This window comes from Rhineura floridana, chromosome 4 (assembly GCF_030035675.1).
Source record: "Rhineura floridana isolate rRhiFlo1 chromosome 4, rRhiFlo1.hap2, whole genome shotgun sequence".
NCBI lineage: Eukaryota > Metazoa > Chordata > Lepidosauria > Squamata > Rhineuridae > Rhineura > Rhineura floridana.
In genome coordinates this window covers 70,167,936-70,192,892 of record NC_084483.1, presented here as the reverse complement: position 1 = coordinate 70,192,892, position 24,957 = coordinate 70,167,936, and the positions used below count along the sequence as shown (strand labels likewise).

At 39.0% G+C, this 24,957-nt stretch overlaps 1 protein-coding gene across 3 annotated transcripts; it reads right to left on the bottom strand.

Moving 5' to 3' along the window:
- On the bottom strand, positions 1 to 20,411 carry PM20D2 (peptidase M20 domain containing 2). 3 transcript variants are annotated; one of them, XM_061623313.1, is made up of 8 exons: positions 19,431 to 20,406; positions 18,944 to 19,092; positions 12,025 to 12,060; positions 11,438 to 11,580; positions 4,821 to 4,975; positions 3,506 to 3,638; positions 1,614 to 1,721; positions 1 to 369 (listed from the first exon to the last, which is right to left on the bottom strand). In XM_061623313.1, the coding sequence occupies exons 1-8, from the start codon at positions 19,932 to 19,934 to the stop codon at positions 164 to 166; spliced, it is 1,434 nt and encodes a 477-aa protein (XP_061479297.1). In that variant the 5' UTR covers positions 19,935 to 20,406; the 3' UTR covers positions 1 to 163. The 3 variants fall into 3 exon arrangements, with proteins under 3 accessions (XP_061479297.1, XP_061479298.1, XP_061479299.1); XM_061623314.1 differs by lacking the exon at positions 12,025 to 12,060 and having other exon boundaries at positions 19,431 to 20,401; XM_061623315.1 differs by lacking the exons at positions 1 to 369; positions 1,614 to 1,721 and adding an exon at positions 2,525 to 3,008 and having other exon boundaries at positions 19,431 to 20,411.
- Between the last annotated feature and the right edge of the window lie 4,546 nt (positions 20,412 to 24,957).

The following is a 24,957-nucleotide window of genomic DNA, read 5'->3' as shown; positions in this document are numbered from 1 at the left end:
TAATTTTGTGGCTATATATTAGATAATATTTTTATAATACACTGAGGTCGCTTAGTTGCATCACTCAAAATATCAGCATCTCTCCAGCTATTAAGCATTCCCTAGAATTCAAAAAGAAAAATTCTGAACTTTCATGTTTAGATTTGTAATATGGTGTACTATTTCAACGTGATGCACATGCTGCTCCGATACCGAGACCAGATCCTTTTCCATTTTCAGGGATATTCAAGTAAACTTCCTCTTTCAGCTTCACCATTCTGAAGTCTTCTCTGACTTTTTCCAATAAATCTGGCTTGAAAATAACATCCAAGGCAGTCATTGCCAAAGCTTTAGCTGTCCGCAAGGCATAGAACTGAGCTTCTTCTGACCCTATGGTAAATTAAACCCACAAACAAGAGCAGAAAGGATCAAAACAACTGCAATGAAAATACAGTACCCTCTGTGCACCCAAAATCTGCTTGAGGGTTGGGGGAGCCTTAAGAAGTATCAGCGGTGGTGCAGGAGGCTGCATAGGGGAGGGAAACTGGCAAAAATCACCCTCCTTCCCCATTCTGCTGAACAGAAGCCTCTGCTGAGCTGAAGAGCCTTCTGTCAGTGCAAAGGACACCACTGAATACAACCAACCACTTTTGAAGCCAATTTAACCTGGTTTACGAGTAATTAAAACATTTTTAAAACAATTAAAATAGCAATAGACTGAAAAGATTAAAGCACTTCAACATCTGTGTGTCTGGAAAAGCTTGCCTAAACAAAAAAGTTTTAAGCAGCTGCCAAAAAGAACACAGCGAAGGATGCCAATAGGCAAGGATTTCCAAAGAGTTTGTGCTTCCATACTAAAAGAACAATTTCTTACAAGTGCAGAAGTAGTATTATGTGAACAGTGCCTGTTTTGCAGATTGAAGTGCTTGAGTGGGTGCATATGGGCAAGGCAGTTCCGCATGTACACTGGTCCCAAGTTGTTAAAGGCTTTATATACCAATAGTAACACCTCGAACTTGGCTCGGTAACAAGTCAGCATCCAGTGCAAATCCCTGAGCAGAAGTGTTATGTGTTGCCAAGGTCTCACTCCTGTCAGCAATCTGATTTTAACTGCTGCTGTTGATAATTTTACTTGCTCTTATTTGTTATATTGTTATTTTTTATGATTTATTATGCATTTTATAGTATTTTAACCACTCATGAAAAAGCAGGAAATAAATCCGACAAATTAAAATAAATAAAATCAGGGCAGCAGCTTTATGTGAATGCAACATCTGTTCCTACTTATGTAGCTTTCATTAATACAATGTCACAATTGCATAATCAATAAACCCTCACAATTTCTCATTATTTCCTTACAAAGGCATTGATAAATATATTTCTCAGAAATATGCACCCTTCTTGGAAGTAAGATTCAGATGTGAAAAACCCAGGTTCAAAGCCTGCTCAGCCTTGGACAAGTTGATCTTAACCAACCTCAGCAGGGTGTTGAGAGGCCAATATACCACTGTAAGCCCCTTGAAGGAAAGGCAGAGGGAAATTTAACAAGTAAATAGTTCTATGTAATTTCTACCTTAGTGTTCTCAAGAGTTTTTTGAAGGAGAAATGTGCGTGCACACACAAAACTCACTAACCTGAAGCTGTTGTGTACTGCTCAGTATGGTTTAGTGCATCAGAGCCAATATAAAAATAAGGATGGATCCCAGGAACCACAAAGGTAACATTTCCAAAATCAGTAGAACCTAGGGAGAGGTAACACACCGTAGAGTTTTAAGTGTATCACATCAGGCTACCAAAGGAAGCTATACACTTACTGCAGAGTTGTGCATGCTCTGCACACCAAAAATCAGGATTATACACCAAGAAAGCTGCTTATAGTCAGAACTGTGCAAATAGCCAATTCCATATATTATTGTTTTAAATGTCAGGATTTTCAAGATTTTTATTTATTTATTTCCTGCAGAATTGTAAGAAGAGAGTGACAGAGAAGCAGTCAAAGGCAATGGAAACTAAATGGAAATACAAGAATCTGCACTGGACACTCAACTCCAATCCCTAGTCATGGGAAGGTATGGCAGAGTAAAGAGCACATAGCACAGATAAAAGGACAAAGATTTGTTTGAAGCATAAAAGGAAGATTTTGGGTTCAACAATTAAAGTTGATAAATGTAGAATCACGCTAATTTCACAATGTGTTTTTCAAGCACATTAGGTAAATTTCTAACAGAAAACATATTTTACAAAATAAAATTAAACAAAATGCAGAATTCATTCCAATGGCACAACCGAGTATTTAGTTGAGAGGATTTAGCCTTATTTATTAACAGTTTAAAGCTCCTCACTAGAATAGGAAAAGCATCACTCTGAAAGGAAAAAAAAGTTTTATTCCTCAGTAGTATACACAGAAACTGAGTTTTTCCTTTCTTCAGCATCAAATTATTTATTTATTTATAATAATAATAATAATAATATTTTATTTATTGGTCGCCTATCTGGCCAGGTTAGTGGACACTCTAGGCGACTTACAATAACAAAAAGCTATACATAATATACATATACAAAAACAAACCACAGTCCTAAACAATTTAAAACCAATTTCCAATTAAAACATCATAAAATTAATCCTCCTTAATCCCACACACACACAAAAAAGCAGCACACAAAAAACAAACAAACACCCAGGCCACCCCAGCCAGCCGGCTTATGTATCCCTCCAAAGAGGAACAGGTGGTAGCAATCAGTCCCAGCTGGCTGGGTACCTGGGGCCTGGTCCTACAGGATGCCGGTCTGCCAGGCAGAAGTCCCACAGGGAAGGGTGGTGGAGGTGGCGATCCCACAGCAACAGCAGTAGCAGCAGCAGACTCTCCTTCCCTTATTTAATTTATATCCTGCCCTTCCTCCAAAAAGGAGCCCTGAATCAAAGAGTCCTGGAATAAATGTTTACTTAGGGGCTACCAATCCTATCCCTTGCATTTTGATGGGCAGTGGGGTAGATTTTCCAACATGGTTTGTGATGAACAGCCGATACCCTGGAATTGCAGAAACATTACAACACAGCTGCACAATTAACTCATTCTATCCTCACTTAACAATGCTAAGAACAATACAGGAAAGGGAGTATCTTCACTATGATAACATGGTTAAAAGGGAGACATTTAAAACATGTGCTTCTGAACCTGTGCTGGTATCATAATGTTTTTAATAAAAAAAATGAATAATCAAAGTTTCAGAACAGCCCAATTTTATTTTCCCTTATGAAACCTTAAAATTTGTTTCCTGCATTTACTTAGCAGTACATGAGATGATACTCTAAAATATGGAAACTGATCAGACTTCCCAATAGCAGGGAACTTCTTAACATGTTTTTAAATGTATTTTCTAGTTTAAAAAAGGAGAAGGAGAAGTAAGAATTAAGAGGTTTTACCTCTACACCAACTGGAAAGGGCAGAACAATATATAAATTTTAAAGTATTCTGGAATAAAGGCCAACTTGAATAATGTGAGTACACAAATGTTCTATGATTACCTGACAGCCCATTCAAGTTATCATCGGGGATGAACACCATGCCAAGCTTCTTCCCATTCTCTACGTAGGCTTTTTCCAGGCTCTTGTTAGGAAGCACATTGTAGTAATCATTTGCACCACCTTTTAATTCCACCTAGGCAGAAAAAAAATATACATTTGTTTTTCTACAAGAGTACCAGACAACACCTAAACCAAAAAATTTCCAGCTCAATCCTATGCATGTTTACTCAGACGTCAGTCCCATTATACTCAGTGAGATTTACTTTCAAGTATGCATAACACTGCAGTGTTAAACTGAAATCCTACGCTTGCTTACATGGGAATACAGTGAGGGCTTACTTCAAAATCAGCATACATAGACTTACACTCCTAGGAACTAATTAGTATTCTTCTGTATTTCCCATTCTATAGATATGAAGCACAAGTGTTGCATTATTTCCCAAAACAAGCATGCCCTTTTCTGTTTCCTGCCCTTAGGTTAACTGCAAGCATTTTACAAACTAGTATTAATTTGAAGTGTGGGGGAAGAATGTCAGTTTCAAAAGCTACCATATGGAAAGACCAACACTCCAAGGGTAAACACCTGGAAATGAGCTCAACTGAAATAATCAGGGCTTAATTTGAAGTTGAACCTTTAGGATTCATGTTCTTTGCCTACTTACTATCTTTACAATCAACACCCCCGCCCCAGTAAATCTACCAAAGGAAATGTATTAAGAAAATGTTCAGTGTGAAAGGAATACAGCCTGGTGCTTAGTCTTTGTGGATTTAAAAGCATGTGAAATTTGGCGTTTAGTTGGATTTATTAGCACTTTGGAGAACTATGACTTGATGAAGCTGAGATAATAATCCAGTTAAGTCCAAATTATCAGCTATGCAGAGATATGAATTCAACACGATCACGATCTAATCTAGGTGGCTAAACCTTTCCAGTCCAAGGGCTGCATGCCAATAGTGACCATGGCCAAACACACACCACATTCATCCCCACTGCGGCAATGAGCTGAGAGGAGAGGCTTAAACTACTCCTTGAAGTCCTGCAATGGTGGAAAAGATGGGGGGTGCTTCAAATGTCTTGGCTGGCCTCATCAGGCTGCAAGTTCATCACCTGATTTAGTCTGTTCAGAACCACAAATATAGAGGGTGTCTGTCAAAGGATATTTACATTTAGATGCTATAATTCTTACAACAAAAGCAATTTAATAGGGGCTGAGTGGTTTGGTCAAGATGTCATTCACACTTTTTTCATTTTACTTCAAAATCAGCTCACATATAATTTTTAAACAGAAGCTTAATCAACCTTTAAAAACCTTACTTCACACCCTGTGGCCAGAGCTGCAGCTCTAAAACAGTTCTCTGCTTTTTCTGTCAGGATGGAGAGTTCCCTTAACGAAGGAGCACGCAAGTAAAATTCTAATTCAGCATAAGAAGGGATGATATTAGGTTTCACACCTCCATTCTTTATTATGCCTAGATGAGAGAAAAATAAATATAACTGAAGTTAGAGCTTTGTACACTAGGTTTTCTGAGGCTTCTTACAAAACTGCTAAATAGAAAAGCCACACTAGTTTGTGCACTTGATCCAACTCTTTTCTATTCTCCAGCAGATCAGTGGGAACAGAGTCTGAAGATTTTCTTGCTTTCTTTAAGGAACAAAAAGTGTGTTTTGAAAATATATTATTTCAGTTAAAAAACACAAAGTTAGATATACATTCATATCTTTTCTGTTTGTTGTCTTTCAGGCTGAAATATTCTTAGATGGTACTAGACCGGGGGGGGGGAGGGTTAAGGGAGCAGTAAGACGGATGCTGAATATACTTTACCAGAGAAGAAGTCAAGGCATAAAACCATCCCTTTCACATTGAGTCAGGTATGAATTAAAACTGAACAATTTGGATGGTGCTTATGCCATAATGTCACTTGCTTAATCAGAGTAGGTATCAGTTTTGAAGAGTACACTTCTCTGGCTTTTTTCTTCCACATACTATATGGTGGGACAATACTAATGTAGTAGTTATGCAATGCCTTCTATCCCTAAGTTGACCAAAACAAAGGGTAAGAAAAGATTTCAAATTCTTAGATGGCATCAATTTTTAGGAGCAAATATTAAATTACATGTCCTCTCCACATCAGCATCTGAAGACTCCGTGTGTGTGTGTGTGTGTGTGTGTGTGAGTGAGAATTCCAAACACCAACTCTTTTCCAGCCCTGGATAATATAATTAACAACAGCGAAGAAAAGGTTCTAGATCAAAAGCAATGTGCCATTTCTTTGCTTTCCTATTGGCTCAGATCTAATACACATTAGACATTTTTAGTAATGAGTAGATCCATTGAAGTCCATTGATTTCAACTGGTCTACTCAAGAGTCTGGCAACTGGATATCACCCAAAAACTTAATGAAAGCCCCAACTGAAGCCCCTTTGAAGAGAACTTTTAATCTGTCATATCTATACATGTATAAGTTTTGTACCCCTCTTGCCTAATATCTGCAGAGAAAGGATAGCAGGATGGGAACTGTAGCATTTCTTCCTAAATAAATATATGATTTTTTCTGTTTTTTCCCCATTTAAATGCAATCTTGAGTTTTCCTGGGAGAAACCATGGCAATACCAATGCTGGAAAGATTCTGAGCATGCAGTTTTCCTTCTCTGAGACACCTCCAGTAAGCCCTAGATGAATTATCCCATTCTCAATAGGGGGGCTTCACACAAAAATAAAGGAGTATGGCATTTCCCATCTTAAAAGCAAGTCTTGCCTGAATAAAGAGTTTTATTTGGCCAAGGGTTTGAATGGACAAATTCTAAGAACAGCCTCTTTGTTTCAAGATCATTTAAATTATTGCAGTATTATTACCTCTACAATGCCCAGACCTAAGGCACTCAAAATGTATGCAAATTTTTTAGCAGAAAATTATCTTCAGATTTTAATATTTGAAATAGTTGTTTTCCCAAATATGTATCTTGTTTGACAGTTCTTTGGTTGTCTTGGGCTATTCAAATCACTTGCCAGAACACAATCTGCTAAAGTTTATGTAACAAAACAACAGCAACAAGTTTGAAAGTTACATTAATATTTATAAAGCATCTAAATCATATTAGGTGCTGAGTATAAACGGACAAGCTTTCCTGCCTAAAGGTGCACATTATAATATGCAATCCTTTTATGTTTGTAACAGTTATATGTAGCAAGAAGGGCTATTAGTGGATGGATACCCAGGAAGCCCTATTGAAGCGAATGTGTAAAAATGAATGAGTTGTTAGCTATGAAGCAAAAATTGGCAAGCTTTGTCTCACAGGTTAAAGATGACACTCAGAGAAGGCCTGAAAATCTATAGTAACTCTAGTATGTGTCTCTGCTTTCACTACAATTTCAAGCAACTTCCTACAAGCACCGATTACCACAAGTCACATTATGTTTTGTTTCCAAAGTACAAGGCCATGTTTGCACCTTGGACATTTTGTGCACTATAAAAAAAAACTGTGTGATTTTTTTGTGCAGTTGTAATATGGGATTCAATAAGGAGCTAGGTAGTTTCTAAAAAAGAAATAGAAAATGATGATAAACACTGGTTTAATTTAAATCTTCATAACCTCATACTACTAGTTAGTGCTTTTTGGTGGAAAACAACAATGAGGTGCCGGCACTCATATCTTGATAAAAGTACTGTGGGTGCCAGCACAAAATGGCTGGCATGGGCAGCAAAACAAGAGGTGCCAGTACTCCATACAGGTGAATACTGTCACAAAAATAGCACTGCTAATAGTATATTATGGGACTAATTACTTGACTAGTCTGCGGGTGGGCAGCGTACTGGCTGTTTGTGTAGTAGGAAAAAAATAAACCTTGAATAAACCTTGCACCTTGCTTCAGCAAATGATCAAGCTTCAATATGCACAATTAAGATTTCTGAAACATTATCACTATATATGGTTGATCAAGAAGGCCAGAGAAAAACAGAGTGCTGATCTGCTGGTACAGTCCAATTCTTATTTATTTTGTGCTAACTACCAATGCTGTATCTCTATGCTGGGAAATTCCTCATCTGGGGGGATATAAAGACTGGACAGAGAACAGTGTTTTCTGATATTGGCTGAGTAATCCAACTTTGCCTGAAGAAGGTATCATCACTCACAAGAGCATTAATAAAAAAAATTTTCACTAATATTTATGATTTAAATTGTCCACAAGCTAAGAATATTTTAAAGGCAAGTTATCATTTGACAAGCAGCAAACCACTTGGACTGATGTCCGGTACACAAATGCTTTAATTCAGGTGTGGGGAACCTTTGGCCCTCCAAGATGTTGCTAAACTGCAATCTCATCATCCCTACTACTAGCCACTGAAGCTGATGGGAGCTGTAGTTTAGCAACATCTGGAGAGTCAAAGGTTCCCCACCCATTTTAATTGACTGAACGTTGTGCAAAGAGTTTGACTAGCCCTCAGGACAACATAACAAGCCAAATGCTGACTAGAAAGTTAACACCATGAATACAGCAACCTTGCCTATGCAAAAAGTGTTTAGCTTTTTAAAAAAATTAATAGAGCTATTCCAGCTAATTTAACTACTAACAATGCAACGGTGTTAAACATTACCAAGTTCATGTCTTGTAAATCATTTTTAAACACAATGAATTGCTGTTTAATGTGGGCATCACAAAAATTGGGTCTGCAACAAGACATACCATTCCTTTCTTAATTTCACTAAGGTACAAACTTTGTCTCATTCTTTTCAATTTACATTATTTCGGGCAGTATTAGTCCTACTCAGAGTAGATTCACTGAAGTTAACAGACATGGCTAAGATTAATTCATTTCAGTGGGTCTGTTCTGAGGACTTGGGGTGCAGTCCAATACACGCTTACCTGGAAGTAAGTCCCACTGAACCCAGTGGAACTTACTTCTGAGTAGACATGCATTGGGTTGTAGCCTTAGTTGAATACAACCCTCTGATTTAATAGCTCTAATACAGAGCAACACTTTTACAGGGCAGAAATTGGATGGAAGGAAATACAGAACGAGAAAACAACACCCTGAAATCTAAACTGAAATTATTATTAGATAAAAATACTAAAAGTCTTTTGTATTTTAATTCATCTGGAGGAAATTTTTATGCAATATCCAGACCTTCTATCCTGACCCACAGTTCAGGAAAGAATGATCTTCTATATAGAAGGTATTAACTTCTTTGCAATAGACTTTACAGCAACATAAATATTAAAGTTAAATATAAATATTAGAGTTTACAGCAATATAAATATAAGTAAGTATTAATAGCAATATAAATCACTGTGTTTGCTTCCACTCAGGTGGTGGTAGCTAATTTGCAAATGGATTGTTGAAATATGCCAAACAGACCACTGACAACAGATTTGTTTTACGTCTCAATTTTTTCCTGGAATAGGTAAATCTTGATTAAATGAAAAAAAAAATGGGATGGCAATTTTGATACCAATGACGTATGGATGCAGCAAAAAAAAACTGCAAGCATGAGGAGCACTGATCCCACAATACCTGTCCAGCAGCACCATGAAAGGGAACAAATCAGCAAAGAACTACATGTAAAATCAGATTGTCTCGTTAATAACAGAATGGCATGGCTGGCCACTGATCAGAATTCAGTGAAAACAAAACATTGAAAAAGTATGTACTGTCCTATGTAACTGAAAGGCTGTTCTTATTTGTTTCAATTCCCACGTGATTTACAAGAGTTCTGCATTTAAGATTTGAAGCCATAATATGGATCCCACTTTACACAATTTTTATTTGGCACTGAATAAAGTATTAATAACTAGGCAGCCAACAATTAAATGTACATACCAACTGTGTTAAAGGAACCCAACAGCACACATTTGTGTTTTAGAAGGTTAGACATTTAGAAGAAACTTTAATATTTCTGTGGCTTTTACTCAATAGCTACTCATGAAATCATTGGGAAATAAAATAATTCTGCAAAATAAATGTGAAATACAGTGCTTTAAAAATATTTATAAATTATTAGTAACTCTGAATTCATATGGGTCCCAAACAGAAATAGACTTTAACAGAATAGTACCTTTCAAACACTACACTAGCAGCATGAGAAGTGCTTTTCCTTGGATTCACCCCACAGCATATGACATCAGGTGTGTCACAGTGGGTTGAAAGGGGAGGCCTGGTGGGATTAATTAGGCTCGCAGCCCAGAGGTTCCCTACCCTGATCTACATTAATTGAGCTTTTTAGAAATTTTACCATGCAGCTGGATGTGACACTTTCCCCATAATTATTAACTTCAGGGAAGTTAACAAACTGCAATTATTTAAGGGTAATTTGAGCTCTTATTAGCTGTGGAGTAGTTGCTGATTTATTTAAAAGGAAACATTATGCAAACCAGAATCTTTCTATAGTTATGTCCATATTATTATGACTAGGTAGAAACAACAGTAGGTCACATATTAAACCTTTTCCTAGGCTATAACACTTTGGCCTGCAGGTGTAAATATGACATGTTTGAATCCCCCCACTCAAACAAAAATCCCTTTATGTAGTGAACTAGCACTTAAAGCCTAAGGCTGCAATCCAATACATGTCTACTCAGCAATAAGGTCCATTGGGTTCAATAGATCTTCCTCCCAGGTAAGTGTGTACTGGATTGCAACCTTTGTATGTGCAAGGATTTTTCAATACGTGGGAGCATTTAATTATTTAACCACCACCTCACCTAGGACTCCACTAATAAATGTGTTGATTGCATGAACTGCAGAGCTTGCATTAAAGCATTTGAATTCCATACTCATAGATGTCTTTACACATTCTTAAAAACTTCCAACAGAGAACACAAGCCTGGCACAGCTACATCCCAATCAGATTAGCGGGGCAGGTAAAAATGTCATCAGAAGCATCCCTAAAGTGTAAAAAGATGGGAGGATATAGCAAGCTAGACTGACCGCTAAGGTATGATGACCTCAGTTTTGCGAGGCAAAGATCTGTGGCTGCTCACTATTACAATTCACATTATTGCACATGTTTGCCATAGTAGTATCAATCTAAACACCAACCGCTATCTATATGAACATTTAGTAACAAAATATAGTATACATGTCAATGCCTAAACCAAAGTAACAAACAAAAAACCTTGGCTTAATAAACCATACTGTGCATGCAGCCTAATGGCAACCAACTCAGCATGACATCCAAATCCGGGATCATGGTTTGTTTCTCCCTAACTAGTAGGGATTTGTAAGCCAACAACAAATTTTTGATGTCTAATTAAGCGATCACAGCTTGTTACTAAGAAACCAACTACAGTCCCAGGTTTAGGCATTGTTAAGCTGGTTTATTTACCTACTTGCACCAGGGGAGAAATGGTGGGACTAGTTGTTAGGCTGCATATACTAAGGTAAAGGTGTCCCCGCATTTATAGTGTGAGTCGTTTCCGACTCTTAGGGTGATGTCTTGCGACATTTACTAGGCAGACCATATATATGGGGTGGGATTGCCAGTTCCTTCCCCGGCCTTTCTTTACCCCCCAGCATATGCTGGGTACTCATTTTACCGACCACAGGTGGATGGAAGGCTGAGTGGACCTCAACCCCTTTTACCGGAGATTTGACTTCCTCCTTCCGTTGGAATTGAACTCCGGCCGTGAGCAGAGCTTCGGCTGCATTACCGCCGCTTACCACTCTGCGCCAGCTAATGCACAGTATGGTTTACTAAACCAAGATTTTTGACATTGTTATGTGCAAAGGCATTCAAAGTCTATTAAGTGATCAAATTCTTAATGAAGTTGTATAGCTCTTCAAAAAAGTTCTACTTCACCAAAAGAATGTCAGAAAAATAAAACACACGAATAGCCATTTCTATTTTAACATAAACATGCCTGTTATAATATATTTGCTTCAACAGTCTCTGAAATATTACTTGCTGGACATAAGATTTAATGAAGATCTCACCATGAACTCTCCATGTTGGTTTCATTTGCTGTCTTAAAACTGACAGATTGTTGTATGCAAGAACAGCAGCATCTAATGCATTTACTCCTTCCCAAGGGTAAGCAGCAGCATGAGAAGCTTTTCCATAGTATTTCACAGTCACACTAGGAAATAAAAGCCATCACTTGTTTTTAAACACTTTTTGAAAGGAAAAAGATCCCTTTGGATTCATTCAATGAACTTAAGTTTTAATGAGACAAATGTGTATACTGTGGGGTTGTAGTTTTTTTTAACCTCAAACCTCTATAAAGATAAATTGTTGAAAAAACAGACCAACATGATTTTGGGAGTGGGAGGTATTTGATATGGAGCTTCAATACCCAAGGCTGATTTTTGTCACCACAAAACAAAGTCTGACATTTCTATGAACCAGTAGATTGAAAAGTACACATACAAGACAAAAATTAAGCTCTGTGGAAATAAAGAATATTAATTTATTAAAGACAGATACTTAAGTTTCTCTACTAGACACCATGTAACAAATCAACCAAGAAAAGAGACATTTTCAAAAGGGGTGAAGCAAATAATGAAAACTACAATTAACTCACTTGAGATTTCCTGACATCTTCTCTGTTCGCCACCTCCTACAATACCAAACACAGCCTAGAGATCCTTTCTGCATAGGGAGCTATTAGCATTCATTTCAATAGAAAGCAATACACATTCACAGAAAAAATGTATGTTTAAACTAGGCTCATCAACTGAAACATGTATGTGTAAGAGAAGCATTTTCAATGGAGAAGCTCCATACATGCAAAGCTTCCTTCACCAGAACCAACTGCTTTGTCAAGATAACAGAACTGACAGAATGTAGTAATGCTTTTTAATTAAATATGAGTAACTGCAGGAATCTTTTCTACCTTCTTTTTAAAAATAAAAGTTTTTACATTTTCTAAATTTTAAAAGGTCAAATAATTGCCAGCTTTGACGCTGCACTGAATTACACAGAGAGCAGTTTAGTGTTCTTGACAAATTTAAAAACCTTGTCTGGATGTTTATTTTCATGAACAAGAACTGAGTGTAGTTTAAATGAATGTAATCTTAAAAGATCTAATCACAACTAAGTAAAACCTGAATGTTTGAAAGCAATGTGAAAAAATTAGCCTAAGAATTCAGAATTCAAGCAACATATAGTGTTGAAATACAACTTTCGCACTACTATAACTTTGTCCCATAAAATCTGTGGGAATTAAAAGATTAGCAATTATTCCCTCAACTTTTATTATTTATGTATTTATTTATTATATTTATGTCCCATCTTTCCTCCAAGGAGCTCAAAGTGGTATACCATTATCGTTCTCTCCATATTATCGTCACAACAGCTCTGTAAAGTAGGTTATACTGAGAGTATGTGAGTGGCCCAAGGTCACCAGTGAGCTTTATGGCCAAGTGAAGATTTGAACCCTGGATTCCCAGTCTGACACTCATATATCCTGGCATCCATTATAACTTCCTAAAATCTTTAGATAAATATATGAAACCAGCTGTGATGAATTGCAACAATTTTGTTTTTAGATTCTAGGCATGTACCTCATGGCTTTATTCTGACCTTGCAAAATTTGAGTTACATTTATGTAAGATGACTAGCTTAATTAGAAACAGGTATTAAGAAACGCACATTTTCGTGTGTGTTTGTGCTCTGTTGCTACTATAGACAAGGGGTAGGAGGTTCTTGCTGTGGATGCTTGCAAGCAACAATTCATGCCACTCAGGATCAGAGCCAGGGTTGGGGTGAAAGGTGTTAAGTTGCTCAAAAGCCAGAGAGAGAGCCTACTGGCACAGAGTGGGTCCCTCTTTATGTGAGGGACAGAGAGGGAGTGAGTAGGCTGCCACAGATGAGAGATGAGCTGGGAACTGTTACTAAGACAATTGGTTGTTTCATGTGTTTGAATGTCCTGGGTGTGGTTTTTTTATCAAGGTATTTTGTTAAATGGGTTTTTTATTTTTTTGTTCTCATTGTAGTTTTGCTTGTTTGCCTTATGACAGAATTGTTAATTTGTTGTTTATTGGACCTGTTTGTATGATTTTCTAACTTTATTCAATGAAAACCAGGCTATAAATAAAATAAAAAAATAATATTGCATGGCACAGGACCTGTGCATAGGCTTTTGCTGCTGCCATGAATTCATTCCTAAAGTATGAATTAGAACCTAGAGTGTATGTATGTATGTATGATGATGATGATGATGATATAGTCCTCTTCTCTGGCTGCACCCACGTTTGGAGACCATGGTACAACACCATACAGGCTTTGTTCTAAAAATGCAGAGATGTGTTCAGCAACACATGATGGAAATTATAGAGAAAAGGTCAGGATAAACATAAAAACTAACTGAAAACAAAGTAGTTTCAAGGTGCTATGGGAAAATAAATTGAAATGTTTCCCAAACAAAACTAAATTTTACAAAGAATTCAACAGTTTTGCAGAGTGCCAGAGTAGCCGTCATATGTGGATATGCTGTGTATCAACATCATCCACTTTCAACATGACCCAAAATAATCCCAGCAATACATGCTAGGTGCAACTTGTAAAGGTGCACCCAAGGACAGCCCAGCCTCTTCAGGTCATGCCAGGCTACAAAGTTAACAAACTCCAACGAAACAAGGTAACGTAAAACAAAGGATCATATTTCTATCCCAACTAGACCAAACTAAACTAACCTAGAGATTACTAGTTGCTGAGCTCAGAATGCCAGCGTTCTTCAATCCTTATACATGTAAATATTCTATACTGTCAGTTTGTTCAGAGCAGCCAGAAATGTCGTATGCCTCATGCTGTGGAATTCAACAATGCTGCTGAACATAACAATACTAAACCTGCAATGCTAGAGTTCCTCCCACTGAAATAAGATGCACTGGCAAAAACTGGTGCCCGAGTTTGCGTGTTTTCCTTTTTCCTTCTCATCCCTTTTTCCTTCTGTGCTATGGGTGATATCCAACTAACTCATATCCAGAGAAAACCAATTTAAATTAACTGAGTTAAAAGAGAGTATCACCCTATGTCTTTTAGATTAAAAGCCTGTGAGCAGAGACAGTCATGTTACTGACTTTATGTAAGCTGCTCTTGGAGCCTTTCCACCTGCGGGTAAAAATGTTTTAACTAATGTTAAGGGGGGCCAAGAGCTGGAATGTCATTCATCAGTTAAGATATTTGTCAGAGGTCCTTCTCTGCGTGCCCTTGCTTTCTGAAGTTAGGCAGACAACTAGTGGAGCATTTCCGGGCTGGTGCCAACTATGGAACCCTCTTCATAGGTAGGTTCACCTGTGCCTTCATTACTATTTTTTAGGCACAAGGCACAGTCTGCTACGCTATCTGACAGCCTCTTATGATACATGGTTCCCCTTTTAATTAGATAAGTGATTTTGAAAGTTATTTTCTGGCTCATTGCTTTTATTTGTTGCTACATTTTAAATGTTGTGTTAGCCACCTTGAGATGAATTTGAAAGGTGAGGTATAAATTCCTAAAATAAATAACGTAACTAAATTTGCTTACTAGTCCTTTCTCAGAAATCTCAAATGAACTCTCAACTTCTAGGGGAGAGTTCAGTACTGTTAGTTCAATGCTGACTAATGTATCAAAAATACCATCTCATTATTGTCATGGCACAGTTATTTAAACCACATTTGAGAAGTAAAATGGGCAAAACTTTTCTATTACGTATTTTGATATGTGCAGAGATGCTAAAGCTAAGAATAAAGTATATAAAAAACATCTGAAAGTAAAAAAAATTAAAATAAATTAGTCTAATACTTTGACAGGCTGATGTACACCACCTCCTTTCCCCTAAATCCTATTAGTAAACTATTATTGCTGCAAGAGAAGATCAAGCACCAGATGTACTGCATTCACAAAAAATAATTGTGTTCTGCAAATGAAGACAATTCAAAGGGCTGTGTGTTTTTACTTGATGAATCACCTGCAGAAGATGTGAAAAAAATTAGAATTAGTACTGATCAAAAGTATTCTGTTGTTACATGAGACCACAATTAATTGCAAAGCCTATAGCTCCTATATTAGATTTTATTCCAGTTCTGTTCAAGATGAACAACAGAAGAGGGTTAAATCAAACCAAACTGAAGATACTGATTTAAATTTCTACAAAGGGATAACATCCCTGCTGTACATATTCATATATACAAACATGCTATGCAATTTTCAGAAGAAGTGAGGAAGTGTTCTCCAGCCTCTAATGTAGTCACAAGAAGTTGTCTGTGTTGGATAGCTCACTTTAAAAATGGAAAGACATATCTAACAGTGTTACAGTGATGAGAAAAGACACCTGAGGTTTATTTCATTTATAGTGATCTAATTAGCGCTAGCTGGTGAAAAGAAGCCACAGTCTTTATAAATGCACAGCATAAGATCTATGGGTCTTACTAAAGAAAAGTATTTTGGGATGAAAGTCATAACTTGCACGAAGAAAAAAACTGGAGAAATGTGCCTTGTCCATCCTTGCAATATCTGCAATACACCACTGATTTCCTAATGCCATGAAGGCTAATAAAGAATCAACACAGCCACCATACCTGATTGTGGACTTCTGCATGGCCCACGGGCACAATAAAAAAAAAAACAGAACAAGAGAAATGGACTACTGATATTATCCAGCATGATAATCTGTGGTTCTGGGTTTGTGTTAGCCATCAGAAAAAAATAAGAAAAATACAATGTATTCATATGCAAATAAATTCCAAACTATGTATTAGCAGACATCAGTTCTACTTTTTTAAATGTGCGTGGTAGTCTTTGCAGAAATGGTCACTTAAATGTAGACACTGTCAAACAGGGAAAGAAATATAGAAGTTTATAACACTCAACTATGCAGCTTTAAGACACAAGATATTTAGTTCTATATTGCAGGGAAACACCCAGTCTAATTTCTGGAGATGTTCTGTAATGAGATCAGTTGAAACAAACAAAGAATCACATGAAGCAAAGTTGTGTCACTGGAATTGCTTCCAACTGAAAACAACCGGCTCCATCTCTAGTCCCAATAATGGTTCCAGCCTATACATGCCATATTATAAAAAGTACAAATTTGTGTACTAAAAATTAGAAGGGATAAAGGGGGGGGGGGAGATTAGCTTGTTAAATTGCAGGACTTCCTACTCCAACAGTTGACAGTCACTTGACAGCTGTCACGTATTAGCTATCAGGGAATAAAATTCATACCAAGAAAAAAATTAAAAAATTTGTGGTTAGGATTACCTGGATACTGATACAGCCAGTTTAAAGAAGTATAATAAATAAATGCTGGAGTTCAATAGGCAAGCTCAGATGAACATTTCAAATGCATGTTTCAAAAAGGTAAACATTCCTGAAAATGAAGCTCTGCTGCATTTCATTACAAATTTATAATTAACATATAATTAAACATATAATTAACAAGTTCAAGGTTCTAGGTTTGGTGTATGAAGCCCTATACAGCTTGGGACCAGGATACCTGAAAGACCGTCTTACCCCTACCCCTATATACCCAGTCGATCACTGCACTCTGCAGGTGAGGGCCTCCTGCAGATACCATCTTATCAGGAGGTCCATTTTGCAAAACATAGGAAACGGGCCTTTAGTGTGGTGGCACCTGTCCTGTGGAATTCCCCCCCCCCCTTAAATATTAGACAGGCGCCATCTCTGTTATCTTTTCGGCGCCTATTGAAGACCTTCCTCTTTCAATAAGTCTTTTAAGTTGAGACCTATCCCGGTCTGTGTTGGAATTGTTTTTTAATATGTTCTTAAACCTTCTTTTAGAAAATGTTTTTAATCTTAGAAGATGTTTTGAAAGCTTTTTAAAAAAAGAAACGTTTTTGAAAATGTTTTGTTTTAATGTGTTTTAAAGTTTGTTTTTATGATGTTTTAAAGTTTTTAGTGCTTTTGTCTGCCACCATGGGCTCCTGCTGGGAGGAAGGGCGGGATATAAATCAAATAATAAATAAATAATAAATAAACAAACATGAACCCTCTTAATTTTACATTCAGTATTTTGCCCAGAATATACAGACTACTGTAAATATGTAAGATAGGGTCAATAACTGGAGAGCTGAGGAACAAAGCAACTCTGACCCCTGTCACCCTCACTGAAGTACTAGTTATGGGGGTTATGGTCCCCACATCTTCCTCACACATCAGTCCAATCTTCCCCACTGCATAGCCAAAAGCAAGAGAGTTAGGATGAGTAAGCAGGTTGGAGGATTGAGGACCTGCTCTTTCTGGACAGCATGGGAAATAAGAATGGGCCCTATGGCACCACTCAAGAAGAGCAAGAGCTGCTGCCCCTGCCCACCCTCTCTCCCTCTGGGTAATGCAACAGAGAGCATTGGGCCTGCTGGTCCCAATCTCCAACACCACAGTGCCTGGTGGAAAAGCACAGCTATGCAAGTAGACGACGGAGGCAGCTGATAAAGCAAGGAGAAGTCACTCCATCCTCTCATGTGCTCACTGACACTCTCCCTTTGGAAGGCACAGTAATGGGGATTGGGCCCAGCAAGTCTAATCATCCCTACCATCTATGCCGGTCAGAGAGATGAGAGCAGAGCAAGCAAAAACAATGGTTGCTCCTCCATCTTCACTTTGGGAAGTTTCTGCTGGGCCAAATCCTCCCTGCTGCACCACCCAAAGAGAGGGCTGGCAGGAATGAGCCCCCTGGATCAAACAGCACGTAAGTGTCCAGAAGCAGGGCACGGTGATAGTTCCTTACAACTACATCACCCAATTCTCCCTGCCATGCTGAATGAGCAAGCAAGAGGAGGCAGCAGTTCTTCCTTGCTTTCCCACTATTGCTCTTCTCCTATCTCTAAACAGGACAGCAGGGAGAAATGGAAAGTGGCGATTACACAGTGTGTTGCTGCTTCTGATTACTCACATGCTCCGTCGCTGGTAATCCTAATATTTACCCTCATAACTCCCAGAGTAAGAGGGCAAGTTTGCACGCCCCTGGGCAGAAACTATCCTATGCCATTTGGTACCAGAGCAGAAGGCACTGCTGTTGCTGTGCTGCAGACACAGCAAGGACCCCCCCCAAATCTATCCAAAGGAGCCCAATTGTCCCAGGGGTTGCTATATCTTGATAGCAGTAGAGATGTGAAAGCCCAGAAAAAAACTGGAAAAATTCAGGGGGATGGGTTTTTCTAGCTAGCAGGTGGTGCCCGTGGGTCCTCCTGGGGCCCTGCAGTTTTGGCAGCTCTCCTAGAACGCCATTGATCATTCCCTTTTCAGTGGAGCCCTTCAGGAAAATTACCTAATGACTGGAGCATAAAATCTCAAACTTCACATAATACAAGTTAATTGAGGCAGAAACTTGTCTCTTTTACTTGCTGGCTCTAAAAAAAGCACAGTGTGCATTAACGGTTATGAGAGAAACAGGAGATTATGAAAAAGTGCGTCCAAGCAACCTTCAGCAAAAGGGGATCAAAACCGGAAAGGCTCTTTGAGAAAAAGTGAACAATGTCTCTCATTCCAGTTTACTCACTCATGTTCTGCTACATCTGGCAAATAAGCAGCATCTTCTTGGGAAGGATGGGCCATGAAAACAACATCTAGACCATCAAAAGCCCCAGCTTTAATTAAGTCTATTTTGCCTCCTCCATCTTCTTCAGCAGGAGTGCCCAACACCGTGACCTGAAAGAAGAAAGTTGCAAGCGTCAGAGTCATGAAGAGGAATAGAATGAAAGCCTCCGGCCACTGCGACATAGGAGTCCCGTTACCAGAGGGAGAATGGGCACATACAAAAATATATTCGTTTATTAATTCATATGTAAAAGATGCATATACCTCCCTTTAGAGAATCTCTCCTAGGACGATTTACAAAAACAAGAAATGAAAAAATGGGTATGATGGAAAGGTAACTTTTATAAATGAAGTATATAATACATGAACCAGCCACAAAGAAAGGGGGATAAAAAGGACATGGAGAGAAGCTGAGACGAGAAGCAAGCAGCAACTTCTCTCCCTCTCACCTTGACGGCGGGGACCTGGCGGAGGAGTCCTGCGGCTGGTCCGCTACGGCGAAGGCTCTCCAGGGCGCCCTTCAGGCCCAGCGCGGCGGCGGCGCCCACTTCGGCGATGAGGTTGTGGCCGCAGGCGTGGCCGATGCCGGGCAGCGCGTCGTACTCGCACAGGAAGCCCAGGCGGAGGAGCGGCGGCGGCGGCTTCTTCCTCTGCCCGGCCTCAGCGGCATACCCGTCCCACTGCCAGTCCGCGCGGAAGGCCGTCTCCAGCTTGTAGCTCCGCTGCACTAGCCAAACCTCCTCCTCCGGCGGCGAGGGGCAGCTGGTGAAGAAGCGCGTCATGGCGCCGTGAGCTTGGCGTTCCTCGTAGGCCAACTCCGGGCGGCTCCAGATCTTCCGGCTCAGCTCCCCCAGCCGCTCCGACGACGCCTCGATGCAATCGGCCGCCCGCCGCTTCAGCTCCTCCAGGCGCGCCGCCACAGCGGGCACCTCACCTGCCTCATTCGGCCTCATCGAAAATGCCACGCGAAAATAATGAAACGGCCGTAGAAAACCAACTCGTTCAGCGAGGGAGTAAACAAGAACGACGCCACCGCATTAAAAATATAACCGTCACTGCCTCAACAGCCACCAACGAACGTCTGAAACCCGCGCCGTCTGAGATGCTTATATAGCCTCGGTTAGCAGCCTAAGCCGGGCTTTCTCCCCTAGAGCTTGCTGGGAAGAGTAGTCTCTTTTCATTAATACCTGCAAATAATCTAATAACAGCTCCCCCTCTCCGCCCCCGCGCTGGCAGCAGACAGCCGAAGGAACGTAAAGGGAAATGAGTTACAATGCAGCAAAGGGTTTTTATCTGTCTGTTCTATGACTATCTCATCACCACTAGAACTATAATAAAGTGCCAACGCGGCGCTTAAGCTATCTGAGTGTTATTGGTCTGGTATATATATATAGGGTTTAACCTGAACCGAGTATCAACACCGAAACCTAATCTTACCTTTTTCCCCAGTAGTCAGTCACTCGATAGAGGGCATTGTTCAACCACCAGGGGCAGAATAAAAACTACAACAATTTTTGGTCTAATCTAAACTCTTGATCAATATTATGTTTTCTGTTGTCATGCCTGAGAAATTTGAGTTATATATTTATATATATAAAACCAACCATGGAGATTAATTTAAAAACACTATAGTGAGAATCTGTATTGTTTCAGGACTTTGAAGAAAACCAGACATGTTTACACTTAAATGTTTGCTTAAATAACTAACACATGAATCTTGCAACTGTTAGTCTGATCAGGTTTATCTTCCAAGAGTCAAGTGTATTTTTATCAACTATATTGCATCAAATAAACATCTGTATGTTTATGCTGGTGGGTGTATGAAATTCTGCAGCTTTCAATTGGTCTACAAGAACCACCATCTGTTGAGGTCATAAGGGCCGGAGATCAAGTTTAATACAGCCCTTACAAGTCTCATTAAGTATTTAGTGTGTGCATGGCTCAATCTGTTCACAACAAAAAACTTTTGGTGTGTTTGTTTAAAATAGAAGTGTCCACTCCTGTCCCCAAGGGTGCCTTGAGCCTGCTAAACTGGAAGGGAGGCTGACTGGAATACAATTTGCTGCTGACTGAAATTGGCCAGCAGCAGCATAAATCTCATGTAATTACCCTATAGAGTTCCATCACAAAAAAATTGCAGATTCTTTCAAATTTATATTCACTGTCCTCTCATATTTCCTTGTTCTTCCTGGACTACTAATTCCTCACAAGCTCCCATGTGAGACCACCACCCTACTCACCAAGAGTACATAATTCCTTCTGTCTTTAGAGCCTGTATAAGATATATTCCTCTACTTTTTCTCATTGTTCCCTGAACTTCCTCACTACTTACCCTCACAAGTTTTACTGTTTATGAACATTCCATATCATCAGAGGAGCTTGGTTAAGGTGCCAAGGCCAGGGAGGTCATCCTTATCAGCTCCTGAAGAAAGCACCAGAGGCCTGAAGTCACTGCTGAAGCAGCCCCTCCTCCATCTTTCCCAGAATTATTTAAAGACATGTTTGCCCTGAGGGAAGGCAGAAGCCCAGGTCAGGCAGCTAATGTCACCAGCTCCTGAAAAGACCATTAGCTGGCCTAATAGCACTGTTGTATATATGAACACTTTTTTTATAAAGTAGGTTAAAATTGTAAAAGACATGGGTGCCTTGGCAGAAATGTGGTATAAAAATGCAACACATATTACTACAACTTCCTTTAGTCTGGTAACACAATGGAGGGGATACATCCAAAGGTTGGGTGCCCAATGACATTATGTAGTGGGAATCCAAATAACTTATGAACTACTACTCTGCTTGATTGTGTTCTCTTTATTATTCTTGAATATACTGTATTGATGGACTCTGCTCTCTTGGTTTTGGTCTATGTTATGTCAAAATTTCAATAATTTATAAAATTATAAAATGCAACCCATAAATAAATAAATGTCCATTAAGCATCCTGGTTTTCCTTCTAGCAATAAGAATAAAAGTCTAAAGTAACTGAAGCTGACAATGCACAGTTGAAATGATGTCCATATGTATTTTAAATCCAGCCTTCCACTATCAGGGCCATCTCTGTCAAGAAGCAGAGTAAAGTGGCCACCTCAGGAGGATGAGGGGTAAATTAAATAGTAGCAAGCTATTTCTACTCTTCCTATACTATTGTAATAATTTAAGTGTAAAGCAAAATGTAGGTTGAGCAGTTAATGTTTATAATGACAGGTCATTGTGCACATTCCCCAGGTCTCATGGAGAATGTGCACATAATCCGTCCATGAAAGTGTGCACATTTCTCGGTCAATGTATACAATCCTCAACAGGTCTTGAGGAATGTGCATATATCAACTGAATTTTGCACATTCTCTGATCATTATTCACAATCCCCAACAGCCCTTGGGGAATGTGCATATATTAACTGAATTCTGCCCATTCCCCAGCTATTATGCAGAATCTCCAACGTTATATATAATCTCCAAGAGGGTTTGTAGAATGTGCATACCTCGACAGAATTTTGTACATTCTCCAGTCAGCATGTGTAATCTCCAATAAACATGAAGTGTTATCAGAGAATGAGAATTCATCTTCCAGTCAATATGAGAACATTTCTAAAATTCCACAAACAACTTCCATTTCAATACAGCAAATTAAAAACATTATAGATTGTTTGCATCCTCAAATATATCATGGAAAACAGTAACAAAACGCAGTAACAAACAGTCCCCCCCAATGTTAGTGGTACTGAGAACATGTATTTAGCTATTTCAAATTTGAAACCGGCTAATAAAATAGCTGAAAATTTTGAAACCTTGTTACTGCTTACACAGAATATACAGGAATTTTGAGAAATACAATGAACTTAAAGAAACAAGACTAAGATATTTAACACTTCAAAATGGTATAATTCTTCAAATTGTAAGCATTATTCACTAATAGGCAAAAGGCCTTGCGGTTTAAGAATGTACCTGTAGCCCACTGATATCTCTATCCAACTTTAAAAAGCAGGGAAATTGGGCAGCTATAGTGAATGCACCAGGGGAGCAGGAGACCTGACCTCCTCTTTGAGATATTGGACTGCCCTACAAATTTGTCAAAATGCAAACACCATTTGGGTTGGTCTTTCACAGTCCAATCGATTTCCTGAGTAGCTTGGAAGAATTTGGTAACATGTCTCTGAGCATATGGTGAGTGGTGGCAATATCTGCCATCTCCAAAGATGGAGAATTACATTTTTGTATGTTTGTTGGTGTTCTTCTTACTTTGCTTCATTCCTGTGTTACTATTGTTTCTGCAGAGAATTTAATCTAGAAAATAATATTTCTCTCATTATTCATCCTAGAAATGTGTCAAATCTATTTTTTATTAATTTCAAAGCTTTTTTATTGGTCAGTGTCATATGATGGTGAAGACAGCCTTTTGTGTTTCAAATTGGAGGTTATGTTCTATTTCTATTTTGGGTGTAGTGGTTAAGATGTTGGACTATGACCTGGGAAACCAGGGTTTGAATCCCCACATAGCCATGAAGCTCACTGGGTGACCTTGCACCAGTCAATGCCTCTCAGCCTCATGAAAACCCTATTCATAGGGTCGCCATAAGTCGGAATCAACCTGAAGGCAGTTACACACTAAAACAGTTGAATCTGAAACTGCAGTTTAATGTAAAATCAGATAACAATATATTGCTAATTCAGCAATGACTCTAGCTGTTGGAAAAAAAAAACTTAGTCTACCCAAGATGCATGTTTTCAGGCTGCTATGTATAAACCACTTCATTTAAGGCAAGGTGGGCACCACCAATTAAAAACATAGAGCACACCTAGAATTTTGCTAGAATATATTTCATCTCCCACTGTTTTATCTTGTGCAAACTCAGACGCTCCTGATGTCCACTGGAGACTATTCTGCAGAATAGTCAGTGTCATTATTACACAATTATGTTTGGAGTTTTTTACGTGTAAATTTTGAAAAGTGTTACTGTACTTCACATATTCACAGAAATAGAAGCAAAAGAAAATGATTTCCTATAGGAAAATTGCAAAGGAAATCAGACATATTTAAAGTGACAGACATATTTAAAGTGACTATCTGAACTATGTCAACTGTCTTAATAATGTTGCTTTCTCCCGGCTAAAACAAGATCAGCACAGCACGTGTCTTGTTTCTGTTATTTTGGCTGACAGTAGGTGTTGCCACCACTCACCATATGCTCAGAGGCACATGTTACCAAATTCTTCCAAGCTACACAGGAAGTGGATTGGACTGTGAAAGACCAACCCAAATGGTGTTTGCATTTTGACAAATTTGTAGGGCAGTATAATATCTCAGAGAGGAGATCAGGTCTCCTGCTCCCCTGGTGCATTCACTATAGCTGCCCAATTTCCCTGCTTTTTAAAGTTTGATAGAAATATCTGTTGGCTATAGGTACATTCTTAAACCGCAAGGTTTTTTGCCTATTAGTGAATTTCTCTGCTTTTTAATCCAGGAGATAAGAAATGGGATCCTGTGCAAGCTTGCCGAGAATGGATTAATCATTTGCATGCTTATTGAGTTCAGTAGGATTTACTCCCCTGCAATCATGCTTAGGATAGGTGAAACTGACCACAGGGGATGGAGAGGGGAGGAGGAGGAGAGAGGGGAAGAAAGGCAGAGGGGAGGACTAGGATGGGAGCAGGCAGGAGGGGGAGGGGAGGAGAAATACAGGTTTGATCATTTGCATGTTTATTGAGTTCAGTAGAATTTACTCCTGTGCAATCATGCTTAGGATAGGTTAAACTGACCGGGGGGGAGGGAGGGATGGCTGGAGTGGGCAGGGAAGGAGGAGGAAGGAAGAGGGAAGGGAGAGGAGGAGAGGAGGAAGGGAGAGGAGAGGGGAAGGAGGGAAAAGCCAGGTCTGATCATGTGCATGCTTATTGAGTTCAATGGGATTTACTCCTATTTAATCATGGTTAGGATAGGTAAAACTGACCATGGGGGAGGAACAGGGGGAGGGGAGAGGAGAGG